This window comes from Propithecus coquereli, unplaced genomic scaffold (assembly GCF_000956105.1).
Source record: "Propithecus coquereli isolate 6110/MARCELLA unplaced genomic scaffold, Pcoq_1.0 Scaffold395, whole genome shotgun sequence".
In the NCBI taxonomy this organism is placed as follows: Eukaryota; Metazoa; Chordata; class Mammalia; order Primates; family Indriidae; genus Propithecus; species Propithecus coquereli.
In genome coordinates, this window is record NW_012149674.1 from 1,806,599 (window position 1) to 1,825,424 (window position 18,826).

The window sequence follows — 18,826 nt, forward strand, 5'->3', positions numbered from 1 at the left end:
ATGATCTAACCTAAGCCAGCATAAGAATCTTTGAAGCTAACTTGGAATTAAACATCCACACCTTTTTATTCCATGACTAATGAAACAGTTTTAATATTTCTAAAAAACCTCTTAAGGAGTCTTAGGCATCTCATAAGGCTACTATAGCTTTAAGCAGATCTTCCTAAGGGAGGAATTTCATGACCTCATGTTAGATCTTTCTTGCTACCATGTACAGCTCCCATGATAAAACTCACCACCCTAGTGTTGGTACTTGCTTATCTACCTTCCATGGACACACAGCCAGTTCCATTGGACCATATCTGCCACCTTGACCCAGGTGCTGAGTACATTACGCAGCACTTAACCAGGTTCCTCATCTGAACCACAGAACACAGTGGTTTCAGTGACTATTTTCTCAATTTTGTAAAGGGTGGTACACAACTAATACCATTCTGGATGCATAGGAAAGAAGTTAATGGGAAAGAAGTTAATGGAATCCCAGTTCAGAAAACATACTTGAGTAGACACTCAACATAAGTTTATAGAATAAATATCCTGAATATCTACTGGGGTCAGATTGGTGGTAGTGGAGATGGTGGAGATGGTGGAGGTGGAGGTGGTGGTGGTGGTGGTGATGACGATGATGAGATGATGGTGATCATAACATTTATTTTTACGGTATGCTGAATATCTACTGGGGTCAGATTGGTGGTAGTGGAGATGGTGGAGATGGTGGAGGTGGTGGTGGTGGTGGTGGTGGTGATGACGATGATGAGATGATGGTGATCATAACATTTATTTTTACGGTATGCCAGGAATGTTCAAGGTGATAGATTTTTTTTCACTTAATCCCTACCACAACCATAAATATCACCCCAATTTTATAGCTGAAGAACAAGCTTGCTTGTTCAAGCAAGTGATGGAGCAGAATCGATTCTAAGAGTCTGCGTCTAAAGCCCCACAACCTACACCACGGTACTGTGACTGAGTGGGCAAAACTGGACTATGGCAAATGGAAAGCACCTTTCCCACCCTAAAGAGCAGCCACTATTCAACTCGAGTTAGGAAAACAGATGCCCAGTGTTGCCAGATACTCCTGGTTGTCAAGAGAGCCAGATATCCAGATTTTTAGGTAAAATCCCTCAACTTTTAAATATTATAAAATAATTATGAAACATCCAAACACAGTCTGTTTGGGCCAAAGAAAGCACATCTACAACCAGGACGAATACATGGGTTATAAATTCGTGATCTCTAGTAGCCCCCATCTTTCCTCCAAAGGGCAGAAGGATCACTTGAGCACAGGAGTTCGAGGCCAGCCTGGGCAACATAGCGAGACCTTGTTTCTACAAAAAATAAAAAAAACTAACCCAGTGCAGTGGCAAGAGCCTGTAGTCCTAGCTACTTAGGAGACTGAGGCAGGAAAATTGCTTGAGCCCAGGAGTTTGAAGCTGCAGTGAGCAATGACTGTGCCACTGCACTCCAGCTTCAGCGACAGAGCAAGACCCAGTCTAAAAAAACAAAAAAGAATACAAGGCCATTCTACAAAACAAATAGCCTGAACTCATCACAAACATCAGTGTCTTGAAAGACAAAGAAAGGATGAGGAACAAATTTAAAGGGCATTAAAGGGGATCAGATTAAATGAGAAGAAACCAAAGAGATATAACAACTAAAGGTTATGTGTGATCCTGGATTAGAACCTGGACCAGGAAAAAAAATGTTATAAAAGATATTATTAGGAGCATTACCAAAATTTGAATATGGACTTTCGATTAAATAATATATTATATCAACGTTAACGTCTTCTGAAATTGACAATTGAGTGTGTTTATACATAAAGGAATGTCCATGTTCTTAGGAAGTACATGCTGAACTATTTAGGGGCAAAGAGGATTGATGTCTCCAACTTACTCTGTAATGATTCATTAAAAAAATGGTTCATATGTGTGTATGTGTATATATATATATACACAGAGAGAGAAAGAGTGAGCGACAGAGCAAGCGCAATAAAGCAAACACAGCAAGATGTTAACTTGTGAATCTGGACAACAGGGCTATGAGAGCTCTATGTTCTACTCTTGAAACTCTTCTATCAGTTTTAAATCATTTCAAAATAATAAATTACATTACCTGGAAAAAATGCACAGGGCCAGCCCCTCACCAGCAGAGGGCCCCTCAGGCAACCTAACTCAGTCAAGGCCATACCTACTCTGCCCCCGGCAATAGCGGACGAAACTTATTAAATTGGGTCCTCAAAGAAACCCACAGAAGCAGCTATTCTTGACTCCATTGTCTGGCTGGAGAAACTGAGGAACAGGGTATGAACCCCCCATCCCAACAGCAAGGAAATGATAAAGGCCATGGTTCTAACTCAAGCCATCAAATACTAATCTGGACTATTCCACTGTATGCCTTATAAGAAATATTCATTTTAAAAATGCATGAATATGGTATGGTAGTCTCTTATGGTTTAACACAAATTTATATACATAAATGTATTGTGCAAAGCTACATATTTGGTCCAACCTTCTTCATCACCCTCCAAACTTGGAAACTGTATAAAAGTCTATAGCATAAGCAATCGCAAGGAAGAAAATATAATATAAGTTATTTCAAAGAGAAAAGAAAAACCAAAAGTAATTATCCATTATGGGGTTGACAACATTTACATTAAAAAGCAAACAAGATGGCCAGGCATGGTGGCTCATGCCTGTAATTCTAGCACTCTGGGAGGCCGAAGCAGGAAGATCGCTTAAGCTCAGGAGTTCGAGGCCAGCCTGAGCAAGAGCGAGACCCCATCTCTACTAAAAATAGAAAAATTAGCCGGGCGTGGTGGCCCGCTCCTGTAGTCCCAGCTACTTGGGAGGCTGAAGCAAGAGAATTGCTTGAGTCCAAGAGTTTGAGGTTGCCGTGAGCTAGGCTTATGCCACAGCACTCTAGCCCAGGTAACAGAGTGAGACTCTGTCTCAAAAAAAAAAAAAAAAAAAAAAAACCAAGAGATCTTTGTGACTTTGGGATAAAGAATGACACGAAAAGCATGAATCATAAAAATAAATATTGATAAATTGGACCTTTACTAAAAACCCCTAAGTAAACCAAAAGAATGAGAGATATTTGCAACACATATAGTTGACAAAGGACATCTATCCATAAAATATAAAGAACTCACAAAACAATAATAAGAACACAAACAATCCAACAAAAAAAAATGAGCAAAGATTTTGAACAGGCACTTCACAAATGAAGATATGTATGTATGTCCAATAAGCACTTGAGAAGATGCTAAACATTATAACCCATCAGAGAACTGGAAATCAACACTACAATGAGATACCACTTCACACCTGCTACGATGGCTACAATTAAAAAGACAGACAGTAACAAGGATGTGACAAAATTGTAACTCTCAAAATTGCTAGTTGGAATATAAAATGGTGCAGCCACATTGGAAAATAGTTTGGCAGTTCCTTAAAATGTCAAACATAGATTTAACATATTATCAGCAATTCCATTCCTAGGTATCTACCCAAGAGGGATGAAAATATACATCCATACAAAAACTAGTATGCAAATGTTGATATTAACATTTTTCATAACAGCCAAAAAATTGAAACAAATGTCCACCAACTGGTGAACAGATAAACAAAATATTATATACTCAGACACTGGAATACTGTCTACCATGTAATAAAAAGGAACAAAAGTACTGATACATGCTACAATATGAATGAGCCTCAAAAACACTATGCTGGGTAAAAGAAGCCAGACATAAAAGACCACACACTGCATGATTCCACTTATATGAAAATGTCCAGAAAAGGCAAATCTAGAGAACAAAGAATAGATTAGTGGTTGCCTAGGGATGGGGGTATAATTGGGATATAACTGCAAATGAACACAAGGTTTCTTTTGGGGATGATGAAAATGTCCTAAAATAAGACTGTGTTGATGGTTACACAACTCTGTAAATATACTACCAACCACTGAATTATACATTTAAAACAGGTGAATTTTATGTATGGTGTGTAAATTATACCTCAATAAAGCTTACAAAAAGAGATATGCAACCTCATTAGTCATCACTGAAACGCAAATTAAAATCACAATGAGATACCACTACACACCCACTAGAATGGCTAAAAGTTAAAAGACTGACAATACCAAGTGTTGCCAAGAATATGAAGTAGAACTCTCATTTTACATTCCCACATCTGGTGGGAATGTAATATGGTGTAGTGGAATCGAATATTGTTCCCCAAAAAGAGATGTAGAAGTCCAAAACCCTGGTACCTATGAATGTGACCTTATTTGGGAAAAAAGCTCCTTGCAGATGTAATTAAGTTGAAGATCTTGAGAATCTCAAGATAAAATGATCCTGGATTTAAGGTGGACCCAAATCTAATAACCGACATCCTTATAAGAGAAAGAAGTAGACTAGAGACACAGAAACACAGAAAGGAAGGTCATGTGAAGATGGAAGTAGAGATTGAAATCATACTGCCACAAGTCAAGGGACACCGGGAGCCACCAGAAGCTGGAAAAGGCAAGGAAGGATTTCCCTCTAGAGCCTTCAGAAGGAGTGTGGCCCTGTCTGCGCCTTGACTTCAGACATCTGTCCTCCAGAACCCTGAGAGAATAAATTTCTGTTGTTTTTAGCCACCAAGCTTGTGGTAAAATTTGTAAATGGTAAAATCACTTTGGAAAATTGTTTGACAGTTTCTTATAAAGTAAAACAAAGAACTCCCATATAACTCAGCAATTTCATTCCTGGGTACTACCAAATAGAAATGAAAACAGAAAGACTTATACATGAATGGTCATAGAAGCTTTTTTCACAATAGCCCAAAACCAGAAACAATTCTTATGTCCAGGAACAGGTGAAAGAATGAACAACATGTGACATATCCACACAGCGAACTACTACTCAGTAATAAAAAGGAACAAATTACTGATAATATGCAACAACATGGATAAATCTCAAAAATCATTATGCTGAATTAAAAAAGATCCAAGAATATATACTGTATGCTTCCATTTATATGAAATTCTAGAAAATACAGAATCATCTATAGAGACAGAAAACACATCAGGGGCTACTTGGGGGCCAAAGTGGACAGACAGACTGACTATAAATGAACAAAAAGAAACTTTTAGAAGGGATAGAAATGTTCTCTATGCCAATTGTGGTGGTTTTGCAGGTAACTACATCTGTCAAAACTCATCGAATTGTATACTATAAATGGTTGTAAATTACTGTATATAAATTACATGTCAATAAAGTTGATTAGAAAAAGAAAATAATTCATGAGTAATTGGACATTTTATATTTAAGATGTAAAACAACTGCCTATACTTTGTTCTAATCAATAACATTTCATAAGTAAACAAATTTTAAATAAAGAGCGAAGAAATTCTTAAAAGTAAACAGGAAGACAACAACTTGCTCTGTCAACTCAACAGGTTTCACAAGCATAAAATGGGAAAAAGCCTTGAAATTGGAGTCAGAAGACCTAGCTCTGAGTGCTAGTTCCACCTAGCAACCAAGTGGCCTTGGACAAGTCATAACTTCTACAAGCCTCAGTTGCCACATCTCTAAAATATAGGTGACATTAATAACCACCTCACAGGCGACGGCTCTGGTTTCAATAGAATAAGAACTCATTTGGAGAAGGGATTCTATCTTAGCCAAAGTTATAATCCCAATATATTGCATTGGGATATATGCTCAATAAATTTACAAAATAAATGAATTACTTTAAAAATAAACCTGAAAGGTGAGAAAGGCATCATGCACAATGTCAGTGGGTGATGTTTAATTGTTTCTTGTAGAATAATGCAGAAGGGTCTCCCTCTTTGTGCCACCTTTATAGTATATTACCCACATCACATGCTAATTCGAGCATGGAAACTTCAGGTCCCTTGTGAAATGCTGCTATAACTGAGGTCATTATAGAGCAGATTTTATGTTTTAAATCCTTAGGTACATTGCGTTAAGACAGACTCACTTTCTACAAAAGCAAGAACAGTGTATATATTATTTAACACTGATCCTCACTGCCAATATCTGCCTATCATAGAACATATGCAAAGGCCCTATGACTAACTGAAATACAGGAAAGAGGGACTTTTAAGAAGGCTAAAGTAGTCGATAGGAAGGCAGAAAGCAGAGTGTTATGCCCCGGGGGCTTGTATCCAATGGGGATCTGGGCACATTTAGGATCTTTTAGGCCATGTGAAGTTTTGTTTTTACCCTAAGACAACAGAAAGCCACGGAAGATTTTAAACAGGTGGTTGGCAGAGTAAGGCGGGAGGAAAGGGACATAATTTGATACACACTTAGAAAGGATTATACTCTACTGTGTGGAAGAGACTGGCTGTTGGGGGAAGGGAGAGAAGGTGGCAGCGGAGTTAAGTTAGGGTGTGGAGTGAGTATAGTCCAATAAGGAGGCTACTACAACAGTCCATTAAAAAGATAATAGTAGCTTGGTCCACGGCAGTGGCGATGGGAAAAAAGTGGACAGATTCCCAATATATTTAGACAAAGCAATAGGACCTGAATTTCCAAATGAGGCAAAGGAAAACAATTCTTCATCTGTGAAACAAACTGTTGATACTCCATCTGTAACATATTTACCTTGCAATCTGCTACAATAATAATATAAAAATTATAAACCTAACACAGTGCCTGACACATAATAAATGCTAAAAAAACAAACCAAAAAAATTTGCTACTGGCATTATTATTGTCATCCCATGGAATGGCAATTAGCAGAACCCGAACACCAAAGGTAGAGTCTAGATAGCAATGTAAACATTCATATCCACGGTGCTGAAAGGCATACACTGTATCAGCAGGCCACCGAGACCACTGTGCCAAATAAACACATCTGACCGCACAGATATTTCATCTAAGCCGATCTCAGTCCTCAGAGACCATTATTGAATAGAAAGCACAGGTGGTATAATCACAGTCATCTGAGAGTCCGGTAAACTGAGGCACGAGGGTGGCTACAAATTTAATCAAGGAATAGGTACAGAAGTAGGACAAGGAAATGGTTGTCTCGATTCTCACTTCTGAGCCAATCCAACAGGACTTGGCCTGCATCCTGAGCAGCACGAATTTATAACATACCCCTCGCCCCATGTCTCCAGGTCCCTTGCTGACAAGGCCCTGTCATCCCTTGGCTTAATACCGTGCATCCACTCGCCATGAAACCAGGCCGTTCCGGTTCCCTGCCCCTAGCTCCCAGCTCACAAAGAACCCCAGGTCCCCAGGAGTCCGACATACCTTAGCTTCGCGCTCTCGTTCCTCGGCAGTCGGGGTGCGCTTCATGCTGCCTCTAAAGCCGCCTTCGCCACCGCGAGCCGCGTAGATCCCTCGTCCTGGACCCCGCCTCCTGCATGTAGTTCTCTAAGCGTCCTGCTCCCGCCCGGAGCCATTCGCCCCTGCAGCTCAGAGAACTACCGCTCCCAGAATGCACCGCGGTGACGCCCGCGAGCGCCCCGGGGTTTCGAGGAGAAGAATTTCCCAGGTCCGACAGCTGGGCGAGCGTAGTCCGCTACGCAGCGAGCCGACAGGCTGGGGACGAAGGAGAACTACATTTCCCAGGAGGCAACGGGCCCCGCCATGTTTTTCCCGTGCTCCTCTCAGCCAGCCGCCCAACACGCCGTCGGCGCTATAGCAACGGCAGCGGGCGGAGGAGTGAGAGTGGCTCGGTAAGTATTCTGGGGGAGGATGGGGGTGGGTGGAGGATGGCGGACCCTCCCCCTGCAGCACGGGCCAGGACCAGAGTCCTAGGGTCTGCTCTGTGGCCTGCATAAGGCCCCAGAGTTCTGCTCACGTGAAAAAGCAGCTCAGCCCGAGACACTGGCACATCCTTCAGGCCTGAATCACAGCCCGCCTTTTTGCCCCACGTCCAGGACCAATTTGAAATTTTATGTGCCAACCTTGAACCTTAGCTAATGAGATTTGATGCTGCTAATTGCCTTCCCTATCCAAATCCTGCAAGTAGAAGGTTACAAACACAGTTCGCTCATTTGCCCTGAATGAGGAGTTGGTTGTTAGACCCTAAACCTCCTGGGTGGCCTGTTGTTTGCTTAATTACTTGTTTGCTTATTGTCCGATTACTTCTATAATCTGTTAGCTCCAGAAAGGTGGAGACTTTGCTCAACACTTTAGTCTCAGTGCCTCATTTATTCATTCAATAAATATTGATGTCGGTACCTGCCATGTGCCAGGCACTGTTCTTGACCAGCTGTGAAGAAAACCAATACCCATCTCAAGATGTTTATGTGGAGACAAACAATAATTTTATCTGGTAACTTCAGATAGAGGCAATTGCTATAAAAGAAAGAAACAGTGAAGAAATTGGCAGGAAGAGTAACATTGATGGTCAGGGAAAACCTCACTGAGGAAATGACGCTTGAGCTGAGCTCCAAAGAATGAGGAGCCAGCTAATGCAAAGGCCTTGAGCAAGACAAGGGTACGGTGAAGTTGAAGAAGGTTAGGAACAGTGTAGGTGAAGCATGGTGAGCCAGGAGAGATAGCATGAGGTGGTATTGAAGAGGTATTGCAGCACCGTGCAGGGTTTCTCAGCTTCCACACTATTAACATTTTGGGCCAGACAATTCATTGTTGGAGGTCCTATGCACTGTAGGAGGTTTAGCATCCTTGGCCTCTACCCACTAGATGCCTGCAGCACCCGCCTCCTTCCCAGTTGAGACAACCAAATATATCAAGAGACAAGTACTTCCTAAATGTGTGACCTCAGGCAAGTTACCTTAATCTGTGTCTTGGCTCCCTGTTTTGTAAAGCAGGTGTCATTTGATTAAGAATGTCATAAGAATATTGTGGGACAGTTAATTAATTCATCTAAACAGAGCACTTGGAACAGTACCTGGCACATAGTAAGCATTCAGTAAATCTTAACACCACTATCATCATCATTATTGTTATTATAAAAGCAACCTTAACTCTATCATGGAAAAGTAAGCATTTTCACATGTGGCCTGTGTTGAAATGGAATCTTAAAATTGACCTTTCTGTGGAAGACACTAGACATAGAGTAAAGTAAAAAAAAAAAAAAAAAAATTGACGTTTCTGTAGCAGTGTTTCTAAAAGAAGTAGATGATCTCCCAGGCATTTGTCTGTTAGCTGTTTCTGTCACAGCAAAATGCGGTTGTGAGTTATAATTAAAGTTATGAATCCTCTCCCCAAAATATATGTATATACACATAAATATACAAAATTTTGTAAACCATCTCTGAGTTCACAGACCCTGAAGTCCCATTGGCTCCATTCATTCAACAACTATTTGGTGAATGCCTACTCAGCGAATGTGCCAAACTCTATGCCAGCCTCCAGGAATACAGTGGTGAACAAGACAAATAAGCTTGCCACTCTCTTGGTCTTCCCAGTCGTAACCAACATCTTAGAGCTTAAGAATTTTTCTGCCTTAGAGTATCTTCGTTGACAGTTTGCATTTGGCTTTCTATGTAGATTGAAATGAAATGTAAAATCTTTTTTTTTCCTTATTAGACATTGTAGGAACCGTTCACATCCATGTACAAAATAAAGTTACTGTGGTATATCTCTGTAAAGAATAGAAACTGTAAAAATATCAGAATTACCTGGACAGCCTATGCGTTGAGGTAGTTAAACCCTGGAACCTGGGCGGTAAAGAAGGCGGCATACAACAAAAACATGCCCAGTTGGTGAATTTATGAAACCTTTTTCACAAAACTTGGAACTACCCACTCACTTGTGCATCAAGCAGAACATTAATATTCAGAACATTAACATTAATATTGACATCCCAGGCATGTGTGCTAAGTTCTTTTAATTTACCATCTCGCTGACCTTAGAATAACTCTATGAGATAGATATTATTTTCTCCATTTTTAAAATTAAGGGACTGAAACTCAGAGAGGTTAGGCAACTTGACCAGCTGGTAAATGATAGAACAACCATTTGAATCAAGTTCCTGACCTAAGTTTTTCTGAGATACCTGCTTTCTTTTAGGGGTTGGGGAGGGGGAAGGGATGGAGAGGGAGTATTTCTTAAATGATAATCTTACTTCATTTCCTAAGCAAACTATAGGAAATATGGTGTTGACAGGAACACCATCTCCATGATTGAATGTAGTATTACTTTTAGAATAGAAGCTTTCATCTTCTTCAGGCAGCACATGTGGACAGTAGGATGGCCATTAAAGTTCTAGTCCGTTATTCATTTCATTTGGTTCATTCCATTGCGTAGTTAATGTAGTAACTTGGAAAGAGTTTATTTGAATTTGCTTTTCTCCACAGATAGGCAATGTCTGGTCCAGCCGATGAGACTGCAGGAGACCTGCCTGTGAAAGATACAGGTCTAAACCTCTTTGGAATGGGAGGGTTACAAGGTATGACCAGCTGTTATTTATTACAGTTATGAACTTTGATCAGGGACTTCTTTACTTTTAATTTAAAGTATTTCTGATATTCATACAAACCAAACCGTTTAAGTAACTATGTAGCTCTTGATTGGACTAAACAAAAAGATGGAGGGTTTAGAACACATATGGTATTTTACCGCATGCATCAATTATCAACAGCTCATAGAAAATGTAAAATCCCCCTCTGTTCTGATAAAGAATTGTTATAAATCATCTTTTTAAAATTCCACACGTCAGTAGAAACTACATAGAGACTATCAAGCCTCCAAACTGAATAGCCTGGTTTAAATCACATTCACCATTAAAACATTTCTTTATGATTAAATTTTATGTGGAAGGAAATGCCGTATTTTAAAATTTTTGACTTTTAAGTAGAATATCTCAAAATACCTTATTTATGCAAGTGATAGTGACTTTTTTATCAAATTAATATACATTAAAGGTTTTCTTTATCCTTTTATCACTTAATGGTTACTGTAGGGCTAAAAAGCACTTTCAAATTGAGAAAGAAAAGCACTACTTTAAAGAACAATTTAGAGTATAGAGCTATGTTTATGTTTGTACAACGTGTCAGCCATACTCTCATGCCACTACATTTGCTACTGAGAAGAAATATTTAAAATATTTCCACTAGGCAATCTTTGTACACTTTTGATTAGAACAGTATGAATGGCCACCTTGAAATACCTCAGAAAGGTGGTCAATATATTATTTATTGAAAAAGATAAATTTGGCTATAAAGATTTTACTGTTAAAATTAAAAAGTATGTATAAGCTTTGCTCTAAATCTTTGAGGGAGTATTAGGCATTCAAATACAAATAAATTTTAAGTCTGCAAAGCTATGTATTGGGTTTTGATAATCTGCAAGTTCAATTCTTGTCCTCATTAACCCATCGTAGGACTTTAATCTCTATCAGTTTGTTCTTTGTTTCTACTGGAGGATTGTTGAAAATTGAGCTACTTCATAATGTTATGGAAAATTTAAGTGTTTGTAAAAAGATATCTACACATGCTACAGGATATAAAAGTTCTTCTTAAAAAGTATGTAAAGTAGCATATAGGGAAATGATTTGTGAAGCTTTTAAATGATAATTGTTAAATTTTAGGGGGTTTTTTTGTTTGTTTTGTCTTAGAATTTTTAGTTTATTTTCTATAACCCAACTCTATAGCTCAGAAAAATGTCTTAATCATATGTGTTTACAGAATTATGCTCACTCTTGCCTTTATAAAAAAGAAAAAAGTTTCAGATATTCTGACTTTTCCGACTTTTAATTTAGTTTTACAACATCCAGCATATAAAGTGGAAAGTCGTTACTGAATCAGAGTTCCATGTTATATTCATACAGAATGATTACTTGAATACATTTTTGCAGGGATGCTATTATTGCTCAGATTCCTAATACTGTATGTAAAGTATTAATAGCAAAGGTTTTTATTCTCACCTCAAATTGTTGATGTGAACAATGCTATAGCATTTTCTAAAGCAATTTCAATTGTAGGTCACAAAGAAAAAAAATCTAAGATGAGGGCATCAGAGATTATATTAATATCAATAGTTTTCATTTTTAGAGACTATTTTAAATAATCCCACAATTAATTACGTTGGCATTTTTGCAGAAACTTCAGCACGGACCATGAAGTCTCGCCAGGCAGTGTCACGTGTCAGTCGTGAGGAACTGGAAGACAGATTTTTGCGTTTGCATGATGAAAACATTTTACTTAAACAGCATGCCCGCAAGCAAGAGGATAAAATTAAAAGGTTATGATAAAAAGCTTTTAGCTTTTTTTCTTGACTCTCAAAGTTTGGAGGGTATGGTTTTTTATAAACTTAATTGAAAACCACACCTTGAATCTTTTTTGGAACAAGGCAGGTTGCAAATAAGTACAATTATTAAAAATGGAAAATCCTGCGAACTACAATAATAAACCAAAAAGATTATATAAGTGTTTATTATGTCTGAAGTTGCTATTTGAAAGAAAAGGGCTAATAGCTAAGAGTGCCAGGAGTATATCATATCTATAAATAACTTTTGGGTTAATAATATTTATAGTTTAATAAGCAAATAGCCAAAGCATCTGTTTTTAAATGTTTTTCTTTTAATATGAAACTTTTAAAAAGTAATTAACTATTCTAACTTGTTAGAATGCATGTTCCCTTAAGATTTGGGGTTTACTAATGAAAATATCACTTAAGTCTCCAGAACATATTTAACTTTGCTTGGGTTAGTCTAGATTCTATATTTATTTCAGAGAGCCTCTACTGTTTTTAAAGAAACATATTGTCACTTTTGATTTATGTGCAAAAAATTTGTGCAGGAATGATTTAAGGGTAATATTCTTTAATTCTTTGTTATTCAGAAACACTTTGCCTATCTTCCGAATGTATGGCATTAAAAACAAAAAAGTACATTTCCATTTGTAAGCATGAGGAGGTCAGTGTTCATAATAATATTCCAGGTTCAAAGAAAAGGTGAGATATAGCCATCGAAGAAAAAATATAGGGTTCTTTCCTGCTCAGAATTCATCTTAAAGAAGTAATTCCAGTTCAATTTCTACTCTGTGGACTTTGTCTTAGGAGCCCATAACCTGATGTGTGCAGGCCTTTTTACTTGAGTTGGTTTTTGAGTCATGATGGCTGTTCAAGACATGTGACTCCCTTGCCTGAGTCCGTTTCTGACCAGTAGCACACACATGTCAGCCAGTCAGAATGTGACAGGTAGTCTATGACCACTGAACATTTTTTTTTCTTTGTAAGCCTATTGATCAGTAAAATAATTGAATTCACAACCTTGACCTCATTAGTAATTTGGCCTAGCCAGAAAACAAAAAACAACTTAATAATGAGCCATGTCATTTAATGGGAAAAAGAACTGGGCTAAGAGTCAGATGTATGTATGTGTTCTGTTATCTCCCTGCCACTAGCCTATGGTATGTTCAAGCCATTTAACCTCATGGGATTTTGTTTTACTCAGCCATGAGAGCAGTGATCCAGTGAACACTGACCTAAAGTTCTAAATTCCTTCTCAGTCTTACACCACTGACAGTGACCTGGATACATGGGTAAAACTGTCTTTAAATTTATCCTTAAGATGTAATTAGTACCGCTTTCTGTAAATATAGATTTTTATAAACCACCTTTTTCAATAAGTACTCAAACTTTACCAGATCACTTATGACTCTTCAGTATCATAAAATAATCAATTCCAACGAATAGAATTGCTATTAGCGAACAAACAGATGCAATCTTATGTTTCTTGATAAAGTTTACTTGAACATCATTTAAGGAATTTAAAGACACTTCTCTAGCTATTGACTACCTTTTCATATTAAATCTATGTCTTTCTTTTAAATGTAATCTATATCTCTGTGTGAACATTTTTTCTGTAACAGAAGATTCAAGTATTTAGATTGACATCTCATTTAGATGACTACCTTATTTTTATGGATAGGCCACCGGTTGGGGCTCAGGACCCTAAACTCATTAAAGGGCTAGGTAGAGTGTGTTACTCTTGGACTGTGATACCTGGCCAAATTTCCCAATGATATATCATTCTCTGGATTAGGTGGAAAAGAAACTAATCCATTGACTATTTTACTAGAGTGTTTGTGGTACTCTTGAATCTTGGTTTTTATTATCCTATATCCCTTATAAAGCATGCTTAATGGGTGTGCCTCAAGGGAAAGAGAAAACAATCTTAACTGATTATGTTATGCATAGATCTCCCCAATGCCACATGCTGTAGGCTGAGTAGCCAGAAGTGTAGATAGACATGTATTACTACCGCATTTACAGAGGACTCTGCTTAGGGCAAAGAGAAAAAAAAAAAAACGTTGTTCTATAACATCCCAAAGCTATTAAGGATTTTTTTATTTCACTTTTGTTGTCTTAAGTAAAAGCTTCTGTCCATAACCATACTAAAATAAAACAAACCCCATTTAAAGAAAAATGAAGTGTGTTTTTATTTTCAATCTCCTGTCTGGATCTTTATAAAAATAGATTCACTATAAACTAGAATCAGCTATTGAAGATGTGCGACCAATTTTGTAAAGTCTTGAACTTGTGTCTCTCATCAAAGCCACCTTTTCTTTCTTGTCCTGCCAAGATTTTTCCATTCACTGTCAGGCATGTTTTCCGTACGTGTATATTACATCACCCCCATGTGCCCTTTCTGTCTTTTGTTCTGTCTAACCAGTTTCTATCAAAACTTAAAAGAATCAAAGGTATAAACTCCTGAGATGTCAAAAGCACGATTTATGTCTAAAGGTAGCATTAAAATGATACTTTTTGCATCTAATTATTTTCTACCATTAAACACAAATGTTTCTTGAGCACTAACCAACATTTAATGGTGCATTTTGGCTTCTTTTGAATTTTTCATTGGCTTTGTATGTGTGCATCTGTACATTCTAACATTTTTATATGTATAATGTGTCTTAATCCTAGAGAAACTGAAAACAATATATTACCTAAATGCTGCATAGTCTTAACACACTTTTGAAAAGTTAACTTACTGTGGATTGCAGATAGAACCTACCACATCCACAATCTGTAACTACATTTAAGTGCATACAGCATTCCTATATAAGGTCATGCGTTAAAAATTGCATTTCAGGAACATATGGAGTAAATATGTGTCCTCTCTTTACTAACCTTAAATGATAAGCCTTAGGAAACTGTTATTTGTCAGTGCTATAAAGCAGATTGTTGCCCAGTGGTTTCAATTATCATCAAAGGATTCTTCACAGGCAGTAATAGTTACATCAAAACCTGAAATTTATTATTCAGGTTCTGCACTGAAGTCTTCACAGTGATTATGTTCCTTTCAACAGAATGCATTTTATGCTGACTTCTCACATTCCTTTTCATCTTTTTATTATTTCCCTAGAATGGCCACCAAGTTAATACGGCTAGTTAATGACAAGAAAAGATATGAGCGGGTTGGTGGCGGCCCCAAGCGGCTGGGACGAGATGTGGAAATGGAAGAAATGATTGAGCAGCTGCAAGACAAAGTTCATGAGCTTGAAAGACAAAATGAAGTCCTCAAAAACAGACTAATTTCTGCCAAACAGCAACTTCAAATCCAGGGTTACAGGCAAACTCCATACAATCACATACAATCTCGTATTAACACTGGGCGTAGAAAAGCGAATGAAAATGCAGGTTTACAGGAATGTCCCAGGAAAGGTAAAACACAGCTTATGTTAAATTCTAAAGTTAAGTCTTGTAATAGATTGTTTTCACACACAAACACAAAGTTTTATTTCTGTATTATTCATACTTTTAAGTGTCTCTGGAAAAATAATTTTTGACTTGCTTTTTTATAAAAGAGTATTGTAATGAAGATCATTTAAGAATCATGAGATCAGTCTCACATTTGTATAGGAAAATATTCCACATAACTGTTCATCCTGATAGAAGAGACATGTATGAACTAAGGAAAATTTGAGTTGAGTTTGACTTGATTATAATACAGATGGAAATCATGCAGACACAGGCATTAGGGAAACCAGCTAGTTTGCTTATGTATGATCACACTAAAGTCTTTTGAATGATCACATTTAAGTTCTTCATCCAAAGATCTTTTATCGAATTTGCAAAAATGTTGAAATCTTTCTTATTGTATGGAGGCAGCATAACAGTGGAATGTTGTGTTCTTGTTCTTCCACTTAACTAGCTGGTGACCTTGGACAAGTTTCCTAATCATTCTGCACTTAAGTTTTCTTTACATGTAAAATAAAAAGATTGAGGTAAGTGACCATAAGGTCTCTTCCATCTCCGAAAATGATCAGAGGCCAATCACTTTCTTCATTTTGAAAATGGGTAACCTAAAACCTACCCAGGTTACAAAGCAATTCAATTTCATAGATAAGACTTAATATAGAACATGAATATTTCTAATAAAAATTCTCAGTTTTCTCTACCCACAAACTTTATTGTAATAGAACTAAAAGTCAATAAATATTTTAAGGAACATTTTTAAAATGTCAACTACTAGAAAAAGAAATAAAGTTTTAGCTCTAATTGATTTTTATTGGAATATACTTTACATAAAGACCAAATATTTTTAGAGATATGAAGAATCATGTTAAACTTTAATTTCAGTTTATTGGGGAAGAAAAAAAAAAACACCACATGAACAGAAAGGGAGAAAAATTTGTTGTAGTTTTCTCTCTAAGCCAAAATGTTAACACTCTCTGTTCCCTAGATAGACTTCCTTTGAAGTCAACAAGGCCTCCACACAAGCAGGAGGCAGCTGCAGGATGAAAGGGCTTGGCTACTCCTAGCTCTGTGAGATTGGCAGTCGACTTTGAATATAACCAAAGTAAGCATAATGAATTATAAATCAGAAAATACTGCCGCTACTTAACTTCTTTACATAGAAGAGAGTACTTGAACTCTCAGCCTCACATTCCCCATCTATAAAATGGAGTGATAATAACGCCAGATTAGATAAGAGATCGGATGGTAGCTCCACAATAATATATTTTACCATTAAAATGTCACTTATCCTCTCTGAATCTTAATTTTGCCATCTGGGACCATAACTCGGCAAGGTGATCTCTAAGGTCTGCAAGGTCTTTTATGTTATACTAAATAAAAATATTGCCTAAGCCGGGCACAATGGCATACACCTATAGTCCTTGGGATGCTGAGGCAGGGAAACCACTTGAGCCTAGGAGTTTCAGTTCATCCTGGGCAACATAGACCTCTGTCTATAAAAAATAAATAAATAAATCCCAATTTTTAGATTAAAATGGCAAACTAATCTAGTGCTATAAATTGCTGTTTAAATAGAAGAGTTTGATGGACATTTCTCCCTATAAGGAAAAAAAAGCCACAGAGCAACAGGGTCTTGTAAAAATGTGACTACATGGTTTAAGTTTCTCCTTATGTTTGTATGTTCTTAGTGATTTGGACCTTACTCACTGTTCAGTATAGAGTCCAGGACATGGAAGTGGCACAAAACGTTAATGATGAATACTTTCTTAATCACTGTCTTTCTGAATAAACTTGAGGCACCATTACCAAAGCTGATACGTTAGCAACCTTAATAGACTCTTCAGGACTGCCTCTGAGGCTGGGACTTAGGCAAGACTTGTCAGGAATATCTCAGCCTGGGGTTGCTGGGTGGGAACCCCAGACCCTCTCTGGCTACAAGCAGCCTTTACCCACAAGCTGCTGTACAAATACTATTTTCTACTTGTGCCTTGTCAGGATAAAGGGTGGGAAGCACTGCTTTAAGGTGTGATCAACGTAATGTAAAAATTTCAAGATTGTTGTATATGTTTTTAAATATTAATATAATCCTTGGTAGAGAGTAGAATGATAGTTACGAAGAGCTGGGAAGGGTATGTGGGGAGGTGGCAGAGGGCTCATAAAGAGAAGTTGGTTAATGTGTACAAACATATAGTTAGATAGAAGGCATAAGTTCTAGTGTTTGATAGCACAATAGGGTGACTGTTGTTAACAACAATATATTGTATATTTCAAAATAACTAGAAGAGAAAATTTGAAATGTTCCCAGTGCAAAGAAATGATAAATGTTTGAGATGATGGATATCCTAAATACCCTGATTTGATCATTACATATTGTGTGCATGTACCAAAATTGCACACGTATGCCATAAACACATACAAATATTGTGTATCAATTTAAAAAGTAAAATATATGTTTATAAAACCATTGGCAAATCACCATGAGACTATAACTTTTAAGATACGTTTTGAGTATTTTTTTAATTCTCCCAGTAATGTTGAATTTTTGATGATTTATGTAGGAAAGTTTAAGAATTAGCCTTACTGCCAAAATATTAGGTTATTAAGTATGGAATGTCCAATTTCCTTAAGTACTAAGTTTGACAGTTGATATCTCTGACATTTTACTTTGACATTTCTTGGTTTTTTATTTCTTTTTATTATGAAGGTACATCATTCTTTCAAATGCACGTTTTGGCTTGTGATTATCTTTCACATTTTTTTAGAGCAATTTTTGTGAAACCTTGGATAAGTAAAAAATTTGTGTTATTTTTGAATATGAGTTCCGTTGTGGAATCAATGCAGTGCAGAAAGCTCAAAGTATCAACAAAGTGTTTGGGAAGGATATGGCTAATGAATGCACAGTATGTAGATGGTTTGAGAAGTTCCCTTCTGGTGATTTTAATCTTGAAAATGAGACATGTGGGTGACCTGAGATCAAGGTGGATAATGATGAGCTGAAAGCTGTAGTGGAAGTGAATCCATCGTAACCTACACGTGAATTAGCAGCAAGGTTTGATGTTACTCTTCCAACAATATTGGACCATTTGAAACAAAGGGGCACGGTAAAGAAGCTGGATAGATGGGCACTGCATGAATTAAACAAGCATCAGAAGAGAAATCATCTCAAAGGTTGCCTTTTTTTGCCAT

General features: G+C 37.3%; 2 protein-coding genes across 3 annotated transcripts in view; one reads left to right on the forward strand and one right to left on the reverse strand.

Annotated features, from left to right (window-relative positions):
* Positions 1–7,364, reverse strand: part of FTO (fat mass and obesity associated) — a 406,389-nt gene extending 399,025 nt beyond the window's left edge. For both annotated transcript variants that reach the window (XM_012652666.1, XM_012652665.1), the window contains exon 1: positions 7,274–7,364. In XM_012652666.1, the coding sequence (XP_012508120.1) occupies positions 7,274–7,318 (45 nt within the window). In that variant the 5' untranslated portion in view covers positions 7,319–7,364. The remainder of the gene's footprint in view (positions 1–7,273) is intronic.
* A 2,936-nt stretch (positions 7,365–10,300) lies between these two features.
* The window catches only part of RPGRIP1L (RPGRIP1-like), a 121,361-nt gene continuing 112,835 nt past the window's right edge, over positions 10,301–18,826 (forward strand). The window contains 3 exon segments of the mRNA XM_012652658.1: positions 10,301–10,385; positions 12,037–12,178; positions 15,306–15,604. Of these exon segments, the coding sequence (XP_012508112.1) occupies positions 10,301–10,385; positions 12,037–12,178; positions 15,306–15,604 (526 nt within the window).